Source organism: Micropterus salmoides, unplaced genomic scaffold (genome assembly GCF_014851395.1).
Source record: "Micropterus salmoides isolate LMB-PRFRI ecotype aquatic unplaced genomic scaffold, ASM1485139v1 Ms_hic_scaffold_17, whole genome shotgun sequence".
NCBI lineage: Eukaryota > Metazoa > Chordata > Actinopteri > Centrarchiformes > Centrarchidae > Micropterus > Micropterus salmoides.
In genome coordinates this window covers 15,105,176-15,123,234 of record NW_024040817.1, presented here as the reverse complement: position 1 = coordinate 15,123,234, position 18,059 = coordinate 15,105,176, and the positions used below count along the sequence as shown (strand labels likewise).

Sequence of the window (18,059 nt, the reverse complement as noted above, 5' to 3'; positions counted from 1 at the left end):
CTAATACACTTTTCATTTAGTTATGTAAAATGTCTGGAGGTAAACGATGGAACAGAAAAGAAATAAACAGGAATATAAAGCAATATTTACCAAAGTTTACCACAGTTACCAAATACCCAAACATCAAACCACACTGTGCAAAATAAAATGGCAAGATCAACATTTTATTTCAAGAACATAATCTCACAAATTGACTTCTTATTCAAAACACACAAAATTCAAATATGTCCACTTAAAATGATTCGACTTCACAAAGCCAGATCGAATTTCACTGTGACTTTTAAAATGTTTTAAAACCATTTCCATCCTCATCTCACATTCTTTTTACATATAACTTGACACACAGAAGCATCATTTGGCATTTAGAAACTTCATTTGTTTGACCCAACCATAAAAGGTGTTAATATCAGTAATAATGATGTACAAGTCATGTCACGCTTTTTTTTTTCCTTTCTTTTTTTGTTTTTTTTACACAAGGTGCTCAAAAACAAGTAAATGAATGTTTGTGAAATCAATCCAATCACTTGAATCTAATCTCATGACAGTCCCAAGTCATAACATTTTTTTAAATCAAAAGGCTTCACAGCTACACGTAAACATTTAGAGAAAAGAGTGAAATAAGTGCAACTCAACAAATAGCTGAAACTAAAAAAGTAAATGGAACACGTGGAGGAAGAAATCTTCAGGGCGACTGAGCGGCGGGAAGGCATTTGATACAGAGCTTTTCATCCTGTCGAAGAATGCACTAACAAATTGAGAGGCTGATCTGTGCAAGACATTGATCTAAGGAACGGTAACTGATGGTACATTCAAAGCTTTGGCAATTAAGGCAAAACCAATATGAAATAGTACTGACAAACATGACATTATTTAGACATATTTAAACCTAACAGATGCCTATGCCTGTGGTTCTAATATCATTGATTCGGTATTTCTGTTTTACGCAGCCTTCAACAATTTCTCACAAGCCATAGACAATCGTGGCTTAAAGTAGGAATAACTTTTTTTGGCCACTTGAGGGCAGCAGAAACAAGTTGTGAACACAACATAATCATCAAAAAACTGCTCATTTACACATTCAGGAGTTACGGAGCATCATTTTCATCCATTTGGAATCGTGTTTCTGGTTTCTCATGAATGTTCACTCTCTTATAGTTCTGCTTTTGGTCTCTACCAACTCCTGAGGAAAGTATCTGGCTCTTTAGCTGCTAAATGCTCCACTATGTTCAACAGCTAGTCTCTAACTGTGTTAGCCTGCTGTCGTGTGCTGGGCAGGTATTGTACAGTAGGTTTTTATTGTTTTGTTTTTTTTAAACTGAAAACAGCTGCCTGCTATGGCCCAAAAACCGACGCAATAACAGCTCTGAGGGTAAAGTTGACGGCCGGACAGACAGGTAAACATTGAACTTATGTCAAGGGGAGGAAAAAATGTAATAAAAAAAAAATAAAAACTTTTATTCCCTTTAAATTATAATTGCTCTTCCCTCTCTTCCTGTTAAACATATAAATTAGTTTTTATTTTGACTCATTTTAAACTTAAATAGAAATATATCCTGTCAAATGAGGATTTTGCGGCAACTAGCTAACCCCGCCCATTATATAAAACCCTACTTGACCGTAAGCTAATGGGTCTTGGCTAGCAGAGCAGCATCATAACAGGATGTGTGTGTTTGGATATCAGTTGGCAAAAACAGATTTTCAAAGAATGTGATTGAGGCCCGTATCGCTCTGTCTACGTGTGTCAGATTGTCCTATAATATGGACAGTAAATCCCATGAACACATTTCCACATTTTTTTTAGAAAGACCAATGAAAGAAATGCTGAATAAAAGTTTCAAATTAGTTACAGAAGCTAGTGGGACAGAGGCTAGCTTGGCTGCGATGTCATCTCCCCCAACATTCGTTTGGACTTTTTTATTCCCCATCTAAGTTATTCCCCAGAAAATGTTTTACAGTTAAACTGACAAACACTACATCTGAAAGCTAAATGAAAATTGGAACAATCAGTCTATAATAAAAAAAACTCTACATGCCAGTCCTAGTAAAAGATTATTAGTACTACTTGTTACTCTGATGACAGAAATAATGCATTTGTAAAAACTCAAGCACAATAAAACATGAACAAGTTAGTCAGGAAAACACAAGAGCTGCTGTAAATCTAGCCTATGACTGACAAAATGTTAAAAACGTGTTTTCATTGACTTGTTTGTATTCAATGTCTTAAACGTCAACTACTACAGCAACTTTTGGTCAGGCTGGGATCATTCATCAAGCCTGGTTACTAACTTCGAAGCTTGCATCCTCATCGATGAGCGTTTCTTCAGCATCGCCTCCACGCTCGATGGGCATCGTCTCTGTTTCGTGCTCCACCTCTCCATCTCCTAGCTCTCCGTAAGGTTCCACCGCGACAGCAGACGAATCATTCTTTGAATGGTTAGGGAGTGCGCTGTCGATCTGTGTTTCACTTCTGGCTTTGTTTTTGTTGACTGAACCTTTAGGGCGGCCCCTTTTCCGCGGGGTGTCCTCTTCACTTTTTGCAGTACTTGGGGGACGGCCCCTTTTTCTTGGGGGGCCGTCACTGGGGTTGTGTGGTGATGACTGAGTGGAAGGCAAACTCTTTCGTAAGTGAGCGCCTTTCTTGGACTCTGACTTGCGGGGTCGACCGCGGCTTCGGCGAGGGGCTGGTGGAGCTCCCTCTGGAGAATCAACACGTGGGTATTTCCTCGGCCTTCCCAAAGGCTTCCATACTTTTGGCTTTTTCAACTCCTCGGGTGACGGCAGAGGGTACTTCCTGGGCCTTCCCCTTTTAGCTGGTTGCTTTCTTGGTCGACCGCGCTTCCCTTTTGCGGGCGGGACATGTACTCTCCGGGGCCGGCCTACCTTACCGTGCCCCTTCTTGTTTAAAGAGCCTTTAGGTCGGCCTCTTCCCCTCTTAGCTGGCTGGGAGCCATCTGTGACCATTTCTTGCTGATCTCCGCCCTTCTGTTCAATATTTTTTCTTGGCCTACCCCTCCCTCTCTGAGGCGTCTTTGAGATGCCATTCGATGTATCCTGCGTCGACTCCCCAGTGTTATACACCTCCACCTTCCTGAGTTGACGCCTCCCCCTTTTCAGTAAGTTTAGGCTTCCATCAGCTTCTGCCTCCCCATCATTGCTCACCTCTCTCTCCAGTCTGGGTCTATAGTTGAGAGAGACTTTTGGTCGACCTCTTTTCCTAGGGGTTACAGAACTGCCTTCATTCTCTTCAATACTTGTTAAACTTTCTGACTTGCGCTTCGTGGATCCTTTTGGACGACCCCTTCCCTGTTTTGGCGTATCAGAGGCACCATTCGGTAAGTCTTCAGCTTCAGCCTTCTCAAGGGCACTTTTGCTGAGAGACTTTTTTGGCCTGCCTCTTTTCTTAGGAGAATGTTCTGTCACAGGACTGCCTTCATCACTGGCCTGTTTCTTGGACCCTTTCGGCCTCCCTTTACCCCTAGGAGTTTGCAAAGAATCATCAGCATGGTCATCTCCTGGTCCTTGCTGCTCTGTGTGTTTTGTGCCAGAGAGTTTTGGACGCCCTCGTCCCCTCGGTGGTTGTGTGGGCCCACCGTTGGAAATGCCTGAAACCAGCTCCATTAGGTTAACGTCTGTAACACAAACCTTCAACTTCTTTGAACCTTGTGGCCTCCCCCTTCCTCTTTTAGTTGGACTGTTGTTGGACCTGTCTACACTGGGCTCACCCTCATTTTTCACAGCATCTCCTTGTTCTGACTCAGCCGTCTTTGTTTCTTCTTCCATACTGTTGCCGTCAGCTTGGGCTGCTCTTGGGTTTGCACCTGTACATTGAACATTCAGCAGCACAATTAATACTTAATTAATAATCACTTAATATGTACATTCAACTATTTAATATTGATTATATAATTGGGTGTAAAGTGTGATCGAGCAGGACTTCGGTGGTGCACAATTCTGGATTTTATTTTTCATGTAAAGCAGAACAAATCACAAACATGGACAGAACAATAGTATAGTCATGCAATGTGACAATGAGATGCGTTTGTTTTAAGTAAAGTGGCAATGCTTTAATAATCAATTAATCGTTTTAGTTATTTTTATTGCCAGAGATCTGATTTCAGGGTCTAAAATGTAAGAATTGAATATTTTTTTATATTACAAGACATTTGATTGTCACGTTGTGTTCCAGGATACATAGAACAACCAGAGAAAGATTGTCTGTTAAACTTAAAAACAGTGATAGATATAAGTAATCAGAAACATTTGTCTTTAAAACATGAAAAATACCTTGTGACCATGTTAGCCTTGCTAAAACAAAAAGTTTTAAATGAGCAAATTGTCTCATCTTTGTTTTTGTTCGTCATCTGAATATAATTAATTCCTCTGATTGATAAAAATAAATTTTTTATAGCGCCTTTCAAAAACAGTTACAAGGTGCTTCACAAAACACAATACCATACAATATTATAGGTGCAAAGATAGCAAATCATAAAGAAAGTAGTCATGACCCTTGTATCAACAAAGTTTTGTAATTATAATTAATTATAAGCATACACGAGATTATATATATATATATATATATATATATATATATATGCTAGAAAATATTATCACTATTTAAATATTATCAATATTATTTATTTAAAAAAGCAAATACAATCTTCATAAACAACATAGTCTGCAGAATAAGCCACACCTGCATATTTATTTAAAATGTATCTGGAAATCAATTAATACGTGTTTACATATTTGTATTATTAAAGGGCAAGTTTAGCACGGCTATGTCTATTTTCTGGACTACAATCTTGCAACGGCGGGAAGGTGTCCGGATAGTCAAGTGCTCAGGAAGCTAACATAACATGTGCACTATTAATATCGCCGCATGCAAACGCTAATCACTGGGGTTCTACGGCTGCATATTAACACATTAAAACACATACAATTTATTTTTAAAAATCGTAAAAACCCCATGCATTCTGAAATGTAGCTGAACGATAGTAAATTTGGTCAGATTTAGGGCCTTAAACAATCGCTTTGACTATGGACCTGATTGTTTTCCAGTTAATAGTCAGCTTCAAAATCGATGGCGATGGTAACGTCAGCTAGCGGCGAGAAGCGGATAAAATACTGCAAACAACAGAGTGCATAACTCACCTTTAATAAATCCTCTGTAAGATTTATTCCAGCTTAATTTTGCATATGTTACTGACTCATCAGACAGTCCGTAAAGTGAAAGTTCGCGTTTATTGTTGCTGTGATGGCTGTTTAAATTTGCGACCGCTTCCGGGTGTCCGTGATGTTTAGGAGACTCAGAAGGAAACTGCAGCGCAGAGTTTCAGTTCCGCCTCAGCATCCCTGCTGACTCCCAAGGTGTTACTGTGGTTTCTTACATGTACTGTAGCCCACATACAGTATTTATACCCACATTTGCTATGGCACTTCTTTAATCCTGTCACACTGCTTTCTGCAGATCCAAGACACAAACCACCCAATTCATTCCCTCAGGCGGAATTTCTGTATTTAATTATTGTCTTTGTAAATTCCTTGTGTCCTCACTTTTTTGGGGGGACTATTTTGGTTTAATACACGTTATAGTTTGTATTTATGTGTATACAGTAATTAGTAGTCACAAGGTATCAAGGAATTAATCTTATCTCATCTATAAACATTAAAAGGATACCACTTATGTTGGTCATCCAAATGTGCTCACAATCCTTTTATGCATATATAACAGGTAACAGGTCTGTGCCTGATCTCTGCTGCAGGAATGAGAGCTCTCAATGCGTAACCTAATACAATGCAAACATCATGTGCTGTAGTAGGCTACATCAAAGAAGATGACACCCTTAGAAAAGCCCACAACTATCTGCAGTAAAATGTAACTAAAATTAAATTTATTAACTTCTCTGATCATGATAAATAACTGATATCAGTTGAAAATGCTTCATTTGGCTCACATGCTCACACATTATAAGAAAAAAGGCTATGAAGAAAATGAACAATTTCACAGCCAGATTTCTTTCTTTGTGGTGAGTACAATCAAATGTCTTCAATATTTACTCTATAAAAGTATCCTGAAACCTCATACAGATGTCACACTATAAAACTAGTTCGCCGTGTTTGAGATACGTTGACACCATGTAGGGTTTGGGTTGATCTCTGTCTTTATTATCACATCTGATATGATAAAGTTTACCCAAAGTGTTACGACTTACCCAGAACACAACTGTTTGGTCCTCTAAGTCCTTTCTGTGAATCATGGCATGTTGATGCCAGACAGATGCTTCTAGACACTCTACACTTGCACATAGGCTTTGAAGGACCTCGGCAGGTTGGTACGCCCAAATATCTTGGAGAACTACACACAGCCCTGTGGATTTAGGCAGCCTCAGTTGCTTCTCTATAATGTTGAGATCAGGGCTCTGTGGGGGCCATGCCATCACTTCCAGGACTCCTTGTTCTTCTTTACGCTGAAGACAGCTCTTAATGACCTTTGCTGTACCTTTGGGGTCGTTGTCAACCCACAGAATTCATTTCGGGCCAATCTAATGCCTCCCTACTGGTACTGCATGATTGATATCTGCCTGTACTTCTTCTCAGCACTGGCCCCAAGTCTTTCATGAAGGCCATGTCTGACCAGACTTCTCTGGACACATGGGTGTACCAGGGTCCCACTGTTCTCTGCAGCTCTGAGCTGATGGCACTGCTGGACATCTTCCGACTCGGTTGTGGAAGTAGGGGTAACATCGGGTAAGACGCCCCCCAGTGTAATTCTAACAAAAACTACAAAATGTCACAATTTCTTGTGACTTTCTAGTCTCACTCAACTAACAATTTCCTGTTTTATCACAATTTTTGAAGTTAATTGTTAGTTAATTAAAGCCATTGTGACATAAGTTGATACATTTTTTTAGTCATTTAAAATAAGCTGTAGGCCTAGTTATGCAATTGTTTTGAGAGAAACATTTTTTTAAATTTTTGGTAAAGTAGTAAAATGCTAGATTAGTATGGATGGGCTTACCTAAAATGCATTTCGGCTAAAACATACATTTGATTAAATTCAAATTAATTTGTCAACTGTAGGTTTTTATTTTACTTTATATAATGTCACCCTAAGCATGGCCATCTCCATGATACAAAAAAACTATAAAATATTATTTTATGTGTCAGCAAATAGACATTGAGCTTAGGGGGCGTCTTACCCCAAACTACCCTAAGCATGATGTGGTTTTTTTATCTGCTGCAGTAAGTTTCTTTCTTTGGCTGACCACCTTGTCTACGGTCCTCAACTTTGCCTGTTTGTGCTTCTTCAGAAGAGCTTGGACATCACATCTTAAAACCCCTGTCTGCCTGGGAGACACCTTGCTGAAGCAGTATAACTACCTTCTGGTGTATGACTTTTGACAGTAAACTGTCTTCAGCAACCTCACCTTGAGTTTGACTGTTCCTCACCCAGTTTCATTCTCCCTACACAGCTGTTTCTGTTTTAGTTAATGATTTTGTTTCAAGCTACACATTGAATTTATGATCAGCACCTGTTTGGTATAATTATAATAATTATCATACATCTGAGATATGCCCACAAACCCCCTCACTTTGTACAAGTGAAGGATTGATGCTGTTTTGAGGGCAAAGGCTGGTCACACTGAATATTGATTTGATTCAGATTTCTCTTCTGTTCACTCACTTTGTATTTTGTTAATTGATAAATTTAATCTATTAACATGTCTATTTTTGAAAGCATTCTTACTTTACAGCATTTTTCTTACCTGCCTGACATTTTAGCATAGTAATTTTATGTTTAAAGTACAGTGGTTTGCCTTGCCATCTAAACTAAGCACTGTGACATGGGACAGTAACTCAGAACCGCCACTTACAGACTAATTTGTTAGGTGTAATTAATCATTGCACCGTATATCATTAGGGAAAGGGCACAGATGGGCAACATATGATGTGTAACATTAACAGTGATGGTGGAAAGTAACAAAACTCTAGAAGTACACTGATTTGACTCTGTAACAACCTGATAAACACCCATACACTCTAAATACTGCTCAAAGAACTAAGTAGTACTCAAGTACTAAAAATAAGAATTCTTAACAATAATATTAATACTTGTTTAAGGAAAGCTCTTTTAATTTTTGGAACAAATCTAAATTATTAACATATTCTCACAAAAAAGAAATACAGTATAATGTAGAACCTCATGTGATGAAGGATTTAATCTCTGTGTGCACTGCTACATTCAGTATAAACACTTCATGTGTTTTATTGAAGAGAAAAGGCTTTGTCAGTTCTTCTAGTTGGAAGAAAGTTGTGTTCGAGGAAGGAAATCGTCTTCATGGCAGATTTTCAGTGAAGAGCTTGGGACAGGGTACAGAAGTTCTTTGCACCACTTTTTCACTACAGCAATTGTATTTCTGGTGTCTTTCACAACCATGTGGACTGAGCACATGTAGGCCATATGCATGACACAATAAACAACAACAATATCAGATACGTATTTTTGAGTTCAAAGAGGCATTTTTTTTTGAACGACTATGAGAGAAGGTGATGAAAGTGACATACTGAACAGCTTTAATATATTTGGTTTGAAGCAGGACGATGTAACTTTTGATGACACATTCTTCCCCTTGTAAATAAAATGCCCCCCTGGTCGATACACTCCAGGATTATGCTGCTACAGGCTTACTGGGTCTGTTTTGACTGGTGGCTCGTGGTGGCTAATATTATTAACGTTATTATGAACTTTAATTACTGTGTAACTGACATTACTTGGTCAGTTGACTGATTTTACTTTATTGCGTAACTGTTACACTTTGCTTTTACCATTTACCATTATCCTGTATTTACCACTAGAGGCCACAGTGGCTGTGGTTCAGCAAAAGTTACATAGCTGAGCTTTAAGTTAAAAAGTATTAGATTGAAATAGCCTATGAGTGAACTTCTAACATAGAAATACTCGTACTTAAGCACAGTACCAGAGTAAAAGCACACACAGCGGTTACTTTCCACCTACACATTTATTAAAACGTGTTCAGCCGATGTAGCACAAAGTTGAAAATGTCCTTGAAAAGAATATCAAAGTACTCACTAAACATAAACCTGAGAGGGTGCGACATATTTATAAGATAAGATAAACTTTATGGATCCAACACAGGGAAAATGTCACAGCAGTAGAAGTACAACAGATGCAGTATAAAAGAGTGATTTTACTTATTCCAACTAGAATAGGCTCTGTACTGTATATACTTTACCATGCACAAAATGAAGCATGAAAAACTACGAATATTAAAATGATAAAATGATATTATGATTGTGGGAAAACATGAGCCCATCTGTATCAGTTTATTCCACATTTTCACATTGTTTTAGTTCCATTTTGTCTTTACTGTGCCTCTCCACAGAGGGGAACCATGGTGACAATGGAAGAAAAGACATGGGGGGAAAAAAGGCAAATCAGAGAGAGGCATAGATTATGTTGCACAGGGTAGTTGGATAAGGGGGTGGAGTATGAGGTAAGGGCAGATTGATGAGGTCAGCCTCAATAAGAAGAAGAATGCAAGAGAAGAGAAAGAAATATGCAAATTCTGTTTACATGTGTGTGAGGAGGGGAGAGACAGACAGAGAAGCTGTCAGTTTTTTAAAAAAGGACAGAGATGCTGGGAGAAAATGACAGACGTGGCCGGAGGAAAGGCTGCGAGACTGCGCGCTGAACCCGCTGCCCCGTCTCAACCCACCCCCCTCCCCCCTCCCTGTGTGCTTTGCCATGGTTACTAGACAGGGCTCCCAATGCAGCCAGTTAATGTGTTTTTCAGCGGTAGGAGCGAGCTGGGTACTAATGTGTCTCGGTCTGTCTCTTGCACAATCAATTTCAACTGTCCTGGGATGCACAAACACATGGTGGGGCTGAGAGCCAGGGAACACTGGGCCACCCTGACCGAGCGTCAGGGGCGAGAGCCTGAAAGAGGGCCACGTCACTTTCATTTATTCACCTGAAAACTGCCAAGAGCTGGCGCTTTGTTGAGCAGTCAGAAAAATGTGACAAGAAGTTCAATTTGTGCTTTTGATATCACATGCGGACGAAGTTGATCTGAAATGTTCATGTCACATTAAATTCCTGACTGGGAGAGCAAAAATGTATTTTACTGTGCTTACGAACCACAAGATACGAGCAAGGCCGGTAAAAGGAAACAGCTGATGATGTTTTTTAAATATCTTTGTCAGTATTAACAAAAGCAACACGTTTTCACCATTGCTTGGATTTTATTGGCATAATTCCAGTTAATAAAAAACAGAACAAGGTGCAAATCATTCATCCAAAAAAATTATAAGAATGTGGAGCTTCAACTACATGTCGATTAATTAATTAAATGATATAGAGAAAATTAATTGACAACTATATAATCAATCATTAGTTTAGGGTTTTTTCCCAAACATTTCCTCAGTTGTGATGATTTGATGCTTTTCTTTGTCTTATGAAAGTAAACTTCAATGACGGAACCATCTTTAGACTCAAGAAGGATCCTTCACTATTTCCTGACATTTTAGGGACCAAATGATTAATCGATTGAGAAAATTATAATGAAAAGTATTGTTCGTTGCAGCCCTATAACAAAATGCACATCCTTTCTCACCAACATATTTCTGTCTAACAATAACAATTTTGAGTTGCTGTGAGGAGCTTCAACGTCTGTACAAATGAAAAACCTTTAAAGTGATGACACTTTGCTGTCTTTTTATAAATGTAACTATCAACGTGTTCCTCGTCTCCTGACTTCAGGTCTGCAGTGTTGTAATTTTCAGCGTCTGTGAACAGACTTAAAAAAAATCTTGTGTGAGTCATACATCGGGGTCACGAACCTTGGCTGTCTTTTTATTGAACCATGTGAGTGTTCAGTGCACAAAGCCGGCCGAAAGGTACTGCCCCCTCCAAAGAACCACGTTGTCTCTTCTTGGCTTCCCATGGGCAGTTTTGGGGAATTCTCTCCAGATGAGTTCATGCAGTCAAAAAAAAATATTTTTCTACAAGTGCTCTGCAGATTTACTCTGATCTGTGATACGTTTCTGACATTTGTGATAGTCTCATGATTGAAAAAAGTGCACAGCTTGTCGTCTGGCATTGTGAGACGTTTTCTCTCAGTTTAAAGACAGATGCAGCTGCATGCAACTTTGTTCCCAAGGACCTCACCTGTGAACTTTTATATCATCACAGGTTAAGGGTCTCAGGGACAATGAAGCACGCCGACAGACGCGTCTGGTCTGAAAAAGGCGGTCGTCAACTGTTCAGCCGACCTCGTCCACAGGTAAAATCCAACAAGTCTTAAATGAGCCATGAAATTTTCACATGACAAAATATATTTCTGTGACGTATGTTTTTTAATGCTGTTATTTAAGCTCAGTGAGATTTACTTTTGACATTAAACCTGCATATAAATACAATTTTAACTATTTATAGATATGTAGCATCGTATCTTATCACAAAAAGAGACTCTAAAGTGACAGACAGTTTATACGTCACATTGGATGGTTACCGTTTTTTTATCAGTGACGATGCTGTCCGACATGAAATATTTCGTCTTGAGACGTCTGCGCAAAATGGACCGGACCACATCCTGCAGAAAGAGAAAGATCTAGTTAGAGCACATTGTTCAACATACAAGTGTACAAGCAACATACAAGCGTTATTTATCTGTTCGCTTCCTTTTCAGGGCCCTTTTACTCTCTTTTCCTCCTGACATAGCCAGCGCCTGTTTTTCAGTGCAGGTCTGTGCAGTAAGACATTCAAAGAAAATGCCCCCTGCTGGCAGACAGACAGACAAAGCATTTGAAGACAGACGCACACATGCAGAGGAAAACCCTTAAAATGTAATGTATAAATCTGGTTTTGCATATGGGATGGACCTATAGCCGCACGGCCTGTATGAGCCAGACAGAGCGGTCATACAGTTCATAGACACACACACACTCGACTCTTTGCTTATGCACATGCATGAAACATCCACAGACAGCTGTGCCTGGAGCCGCAGACAACACTGTCATCTTATATTTCCTACAGGCCTTGTGATCTCACAGGATTATGCAATCGCTCCCCCATGACAAAGATGCTCAGCCTCGAGGGAGGCAACACTGATTTACTCTTCCCCAGACAAAATATATGTCATACAAGCACCGCAGACGCCACATGAAGAATAAGAGCCAGGGTACAAACAACTGGCACACAGCTGAAAAGCTCCATTTGCATCACGTTAAGTCTGTGCAGACGACAGCTTCACCGGCTGCCAACAATCCAGAACACGTTCCCAAACTTACAAAATCTGTCTGTGGCCAGGTTCACGCGCGCACACACACACACACGCAGACGAACACGCGACTCTACAAAGGTGCACAGAACATGGAGCCTTTTGCTGCCAGTGTGAGACATTAGACTGCCTCTCTCTCTATTTTCTCTTTGTCTCTGTGCTTTGAGATATTTCCCTCTGTCCCAGTTTTCTCCTCTGCTGCTCTCAAACGCACGAGACACAAAGACCGGAGGATGAAAACCAGAAGCTACAGGGAGGATGAAGTCAAATATTCTCATGTACAACAAAAATGTACCTATGTCAAAAAGAACGCACATGAAGGTGGACACAAATGAAGGGAAGATGGCGGGCGGACGTTGTCAGTCGGACTGCTTGTCTCGATGTGCTAGCCGGCCCATTTAAGTCAGTCTGAACTCCCCATTTGCCTTTGCCTGGTATTCCTAAGACACACACACTCACATTTGTACTCATGTCCGTCCACACATGCATACAACAAGTGCATGTACATAAAACAGATGGGCGCACACACATAAACACATACAGTAAAACACAACGCACTCTTTTGATGAGTTATTGATCCGTTTTCCCCTTGAGCGGAAAAAAAAGCAACAATTAATCCGGTGGTAAAGAAAATTACTCTTGATAAAACCTATCCTGCCCCATCTTCACAGCCTTCCTTCTCTCTGAGCACTGTACGCAGCGGCGAACAGAAAAGCTATTCCCCTCTCGCTACCCCTCCATCATCTCGCTCTCCTCTTTTTGTCTCTCCTCTTCTTCTATCCCTCTCTCAGGCGCTGTCCCTGGCTCTGTTTTGTGCCTGTTTCCCTCTGCCAAGTCACATCACTAATTCTCCAGGCGATTAGAGTCCGAGCAGGCAATGTCTATGAGGCAGGTACGCTGCACACACACACACACACACACACACACATACACGCAAACACAAACACAGTAAAACACACACAGATTGCATTGATTCCATTATCTGGTGCTGTACCAACACCCCCACTTCCCCCAACCCCCAACAACCACCAATACCGCCTCCATCTATGACCCTCTCCTTTCATAAATCTGTGTCACCTACATACATCACACACACACACACACACACACACACACACACACACACACACACATACACATTTAGACACTTATGCAAGCATGCAGTATCTCCAGCTATCGTTCGTTCTTCTTCTCTTGCCTGAACACTCTCTATCACTCTGTCCCCGCCTCCCCTTGCTCTGTCTCAGCCCTGCCCCTCATTTTCATCCTTCCCTCCTAGTCTCTCCCCCTCTCCCCCTATCTCTAACCCCTTACATTTTTTCCAGGCGTGACGTCCCGTCTTGCCCATCTTGCAGTCTACACTCATGCGAAGCTGTGTCTCTAAATGGTTGTCTGTTACTGTGTGTTTGTTTGTGCGTCTGTGCGTTTGAACTTGCGCTGCCGCTACACTCGTGCATCTGGAGGAGAGAGAGTCAACGTGTTCGGGAGGGAGGTGCATGTGTGTGAGGTGCGTGCGTGCATGTCCTTGTGCACCGCTGCGCACACATGCATCTGTGTGAGAGGGAGTGTGTGTGTGTGTGCGTGTGTAAGGAAGGGAGGGAACAGAGTGGGAGAGGCGGTGGAGGGAGCTCACAGACGGAGGCTGTGGATTTTACACAGCATGAGGATCAAAGCCACAGCAAGCCCAAAGGTGATTAACCTCGCAGCCGTTCTGACCACAACACTGCTGCTCTTCTTCCACATTTCATTAACATTAACAGTCTCCTATCTGCACAATTCATCACGTCAATCTATCCGCCTTTGTTGCACAGATTCCCAAAAATCCACTATATATATGGTGAGCAATAAGTAAGCCATCAGAAATTGTGAAACCACATAGCTGAACTTTTGCATCTTTTATGTGTGTGAGAATTTAAAATTAGTTGTGGACAATTTCAATAAATAAAAGACACATTAAATTAAATAAAATTTCACGACAGTGTTAAGTGATGAAACAGAATATATTAAAATAAACCTAAGAGTAATTTAGGAGAAAATAGAGCTTTTTATAGGAAAAAACTAAATTATGTATGAAATGGCAGTATTAGATGTAAAACACACGCAGGAACTGGCCACGTTTTATAAAATAGCAGTTGGCAGACGGCTCTATTGTGACGGTTTTATTTCCTCTTGAGTTGGAACATGCCGGGAGTCGTTTCTTTGTGTGCGTACAGAAAAGAGCAGTGCTCGGCAGAGATTGCTGATATATGCTCTTTTTTCCCCCTCCTCGCTGGAGCACTGCAACGCAATGCGGATACTGAGTGTCTGAGCCACTAGCCAGACACACTGGGGGACAGAGGGGGTGGGGTGTGGGTGGTGGGGAGCTTGGGGGGGGGGGGGGGGGTAGAAGGAGGAAAAGGAGGTGGAGGCAAGTTCACATGCAGCCCTGTGCTTCAGGACACACTGATACTAACGTCTGAACACACTGTCATTATCTACCATGACTACAGAGAGCAGCCAGCGTGTACAGATAGTTTACTTCAGGGATTTTTATGTCTATGACTGAATGAATGCACACAAAATTAAACTAAAACTATATTTGTGTAGAGTTTAATTAAGCTATTAAGAGGTCGATAGAAAGCCAAGGCCGTAACATACAGCAGTTTAAATTGTATATTTTCTAACTGTTGAAATCATGGGGGGTGGATCCAAGCTTTATATACAATACAAACAAATTAACCCCTGACCGACAATAAAAGTATTTAAAATATGAGCCCTCAAAAGGTTTTCCTTCCTTCTGTTTTCCTGGTTTTAATGTTACCGATCACATTCCGGCGTAATGTCGTCTGAAGAGATGTTCTGTGTTTTTGTGCATGGCATGCTAAGAACGCACCGAAACAAACAGCTATTGATAGTTGGCTCCATACCCCATTGGACTGCACCAAATAACAAATCAAAGAGCACTGCAGAGCAAGGTGGGTATATTGATGTGTGGATTAGATGGACCTCAACAGCAAAACCTGATTAGTATTTCAGATGTTTTAGATTTAAAGTCAGTGCAGAAACTGTTTTGTAGCTTGTTTTCATGTAATTATAATTATGGGCTAGAATTTGAATTTGTTGAAAGAGAAATGTTAGATTATTCCAGAATTGATAATGGATTTGATCTCTACAGTAGTGACTGTCCGTACATCTCTTTTGTCAATCAATGCAAAAAGAAATATCCACCAGACCTTTAATAAAACAGTCCATAAAAAGTAAGAGCTAAAAATAATATTCAAATGTATTAAACTATAAAGAATATACTCTGTTACATGTAAATAAAATTAATTAACTAATTTGTTTAATTTAACTCTAAAAACTATTTGGCATCATTTTCATTTCGTTTGTCATGTTTAACATTACTGGTAGCGGTAAAACTGTTAAAATATATGAATACAATTAAAAGTCAGTCAATTTTACACCTTTGTCAGATCAGTCTTCGTACTTACCAATCCAAGGGCCATTAAGGGTGATGGCACTCGCATGAAGTCTGGGTGACACCGCAGGGAAAGCTAGAAGGTTGTACAGTTATCTCCATGGCTGTTTATTATGCGAAACCATACAACCAACTACCTCACACTGCAGAGCACTGGAGCCGGGTTAACGCTGGGGTCTGTTCTTGTTCCATGCAGACTTTTCTTTTACTTCTGTCTGTTTTTGTCTGTCATCCGTCTCTGTCTCGTTTCATTCATAATCTCATATTTTTGTGAAAAAGTTGTGCTTCAGATGAACACAAGCATTATATTTTGGTCTGTGGCTACATGATTAAAGTTTAATAATGTGACACTGTTGGAATTAAGAGGAGTAATGGCTAACTAACTGCCCTCAATGCATTTTTGGGGATTTGTCTCCCTCTTGTGGGTAGACGCAGTACACAGACCCCCCCTCCCACCCCTATCCAGAGGCCAAGGCTGATCTTCGCTGTGTCTGAATACAAAGACAAGCACTTAACCTGTAGTTGCTTACTGTGGGCGTCTGCCTGACCTACTTCTGCAAGTGGAGCTGGTGGATTCTTCCTTATCCTCAAAGATTCGATTCAGCACTATGGAGCACACTTCATTGTCATTCTGAGGTTAAAGACGAATACTCCTCTTCTGTTTTCATTTCACTGAACCAGTAGTTAGATTCCAGTATCAGTCATGATGTCTTAAGAAACCTGATATTATATATCACATCTCCAGCTCTCTTTGTTGTGTGGATTCTTTACTTATTGTAGTATATTAACATAAGATGTCTGACCATAAATATGCTTAAGATTTAATTATTTAAGGCTGCAACTAAAGTTTCTTTCTCATGATCAATAAATCTGTTGTTTTCGCTCCAAAACCAAAACCTATTTACTTTGCTATCATATAAGACAAAGAAAATTAGCAGACCATCAAACTGGAGAATTGGAACAGCACGTGTGCTTGACAAATTACAAAAGCGATTGATTATCAAAACAGTTCAGCTCTGTAATTTATAACATCATATGTCTATGCTTGCTTAAACTTATTTTGAAAGTGCTAAAGTAGCCTATCAGATAAAAACATTAAGTTAAGTTTGAATAATTAAATACTGATGAGCGGCACCGAAAACATGGCCACCTTGGCGGAGGTAATTATAGTTATTATAGTCCTCACGGCTCATTTCGGCTACGTTCAGACTGCAGGCCAAAGTGACCCAAATCCGATTTTTATGCCCATATGTGACTCAGATCTGATCTTTTTATGACGATGTGAACAGGCCAATTCACATGGAACTTGATCTTTTCCAGTTCTGAATTGGGCCACTTCCATATGTGGTCCAAATCCGATACAGGTCGGATTTTTTTAAATGCGCATTTGATGCGACTTTGACGTCACTCTAGAGCAGCTGTTATCACAGTTGCGCTGAACGAAAAAGCTCCTCAAAAAGCCATAATTAAACATGTGGCTCTCTTCCTCCTCTACCTTGCTATCATCTGCTCACAGATTCCCTTTCTTACACGGGGCAGTTGCCCAGCGCCAGAAACCGTAAAGAAAAGAACAGAAAGTTGTGAACACTTGTCATAATTCGGGAGAAATGTGACCCGTGAGTACAATGAAAAACAGTAGTCTCCCGCGAGCTAACCAGATGTATGTTGCTCCTTGTTTACTTCTGTAGCCTGCTACAGCGTGCTGCGTGTGACGTCGTGTTATTCTTCTGTGCATGCGGGTCACTTTCAGGCCGCGGACAGTATACACTGTCAAAAATCGGATTTGGGGAAAAAACTCGGAATTGAACATTAAGGCCTGCAGTGTGAACATAGCCTTAATTAAGGTGCCACGATGTAAATCTCCTATGGTGCTTTCTGACCAAAAGCGACGAGAGCGTTCGGGGTGTTGAGTTTACATACAAAGTCAATGCAAAGACGCCTGCAGCCGTGATTTCCTGTCGGGCGGTGCCGGCGACGCAAAGGCAACACGAATGAATTCGTGTCAGTTGAATATTTTCAACTCAAGCGAAAGTTACATGAGCTGAGTCTCGATAGCCTATCAACCTTGAGATTGTCCGTATGTCACTGACGGCTTCAGAGCGTTGTGTGGAGAGGGCCAGGCAGAGCAGGCGATTGAAAATCTGCTGGCCGGCGAAGAGCTGCTAAACTTGGGAGAGAGGAGCAGGGAGCAGCGCTGCAGCTTTTGGACAAAAAGGATAGTAGGATTGGATTCTGCTCTGACAACTATGCCGTTTGCTCGCGGGAGGAGCTCGGAGTGCTTTTATTAAATTAGCTTTTTACTT

At 40.6% G+C, this 18,059-nt stretch overlaps 1 protein-coding gene and 1 long non-coding RNA gene across 4 annotated transcripts in view; both read right to left on the bottom strand.

The window, feature by feature from the left end:
- Positions 1-143: 143 nt before the first annotated feature.
- On the bottom strand, positions 144-5,310 carry si:ch211-288g17.3 (chromosomal protein D1). The gene is made up of 2 exons (XM_038725172.1): positions 5,152-5,310; positions 144-3,818 (listed from the first exon to the last, which is right to left on the bottom strand). Exon 2 carries the CDS (start codon positions 3,778-3,780, stop codon positions 2,269-2,271), a length of 1,512 nt encoding a protein of 503 aa, XP_038581100.1. The 5' UTR covers positions 3,781-3,818; positions 5,152-5,310; the 3' UTR covers positions 144-2,268.
- Positions 5,311-10,243: 4,933 nt separating this feature from the next.
- LOC119907921 overlaps positions 10,244-18,059 on the bottom strand; it is a 32,080-nt gene continuing 24,264 nt past the window's right edge. For 2 of the 3 annotated variants that reach the window (XR_005445153.1, XR_005445155.1), the window contains exon 4: positions 11,358-11,612. This is a non-coding gene — a long non-coding RNA (uncharacterized LOC119907921). Of the gene's footprint in view, positions 10,818-11,357; positions 11,613-18,059 lie in introns of those variants that run through there. The other variant, XR_005445154.1, reaches the window with a different exon arrangement.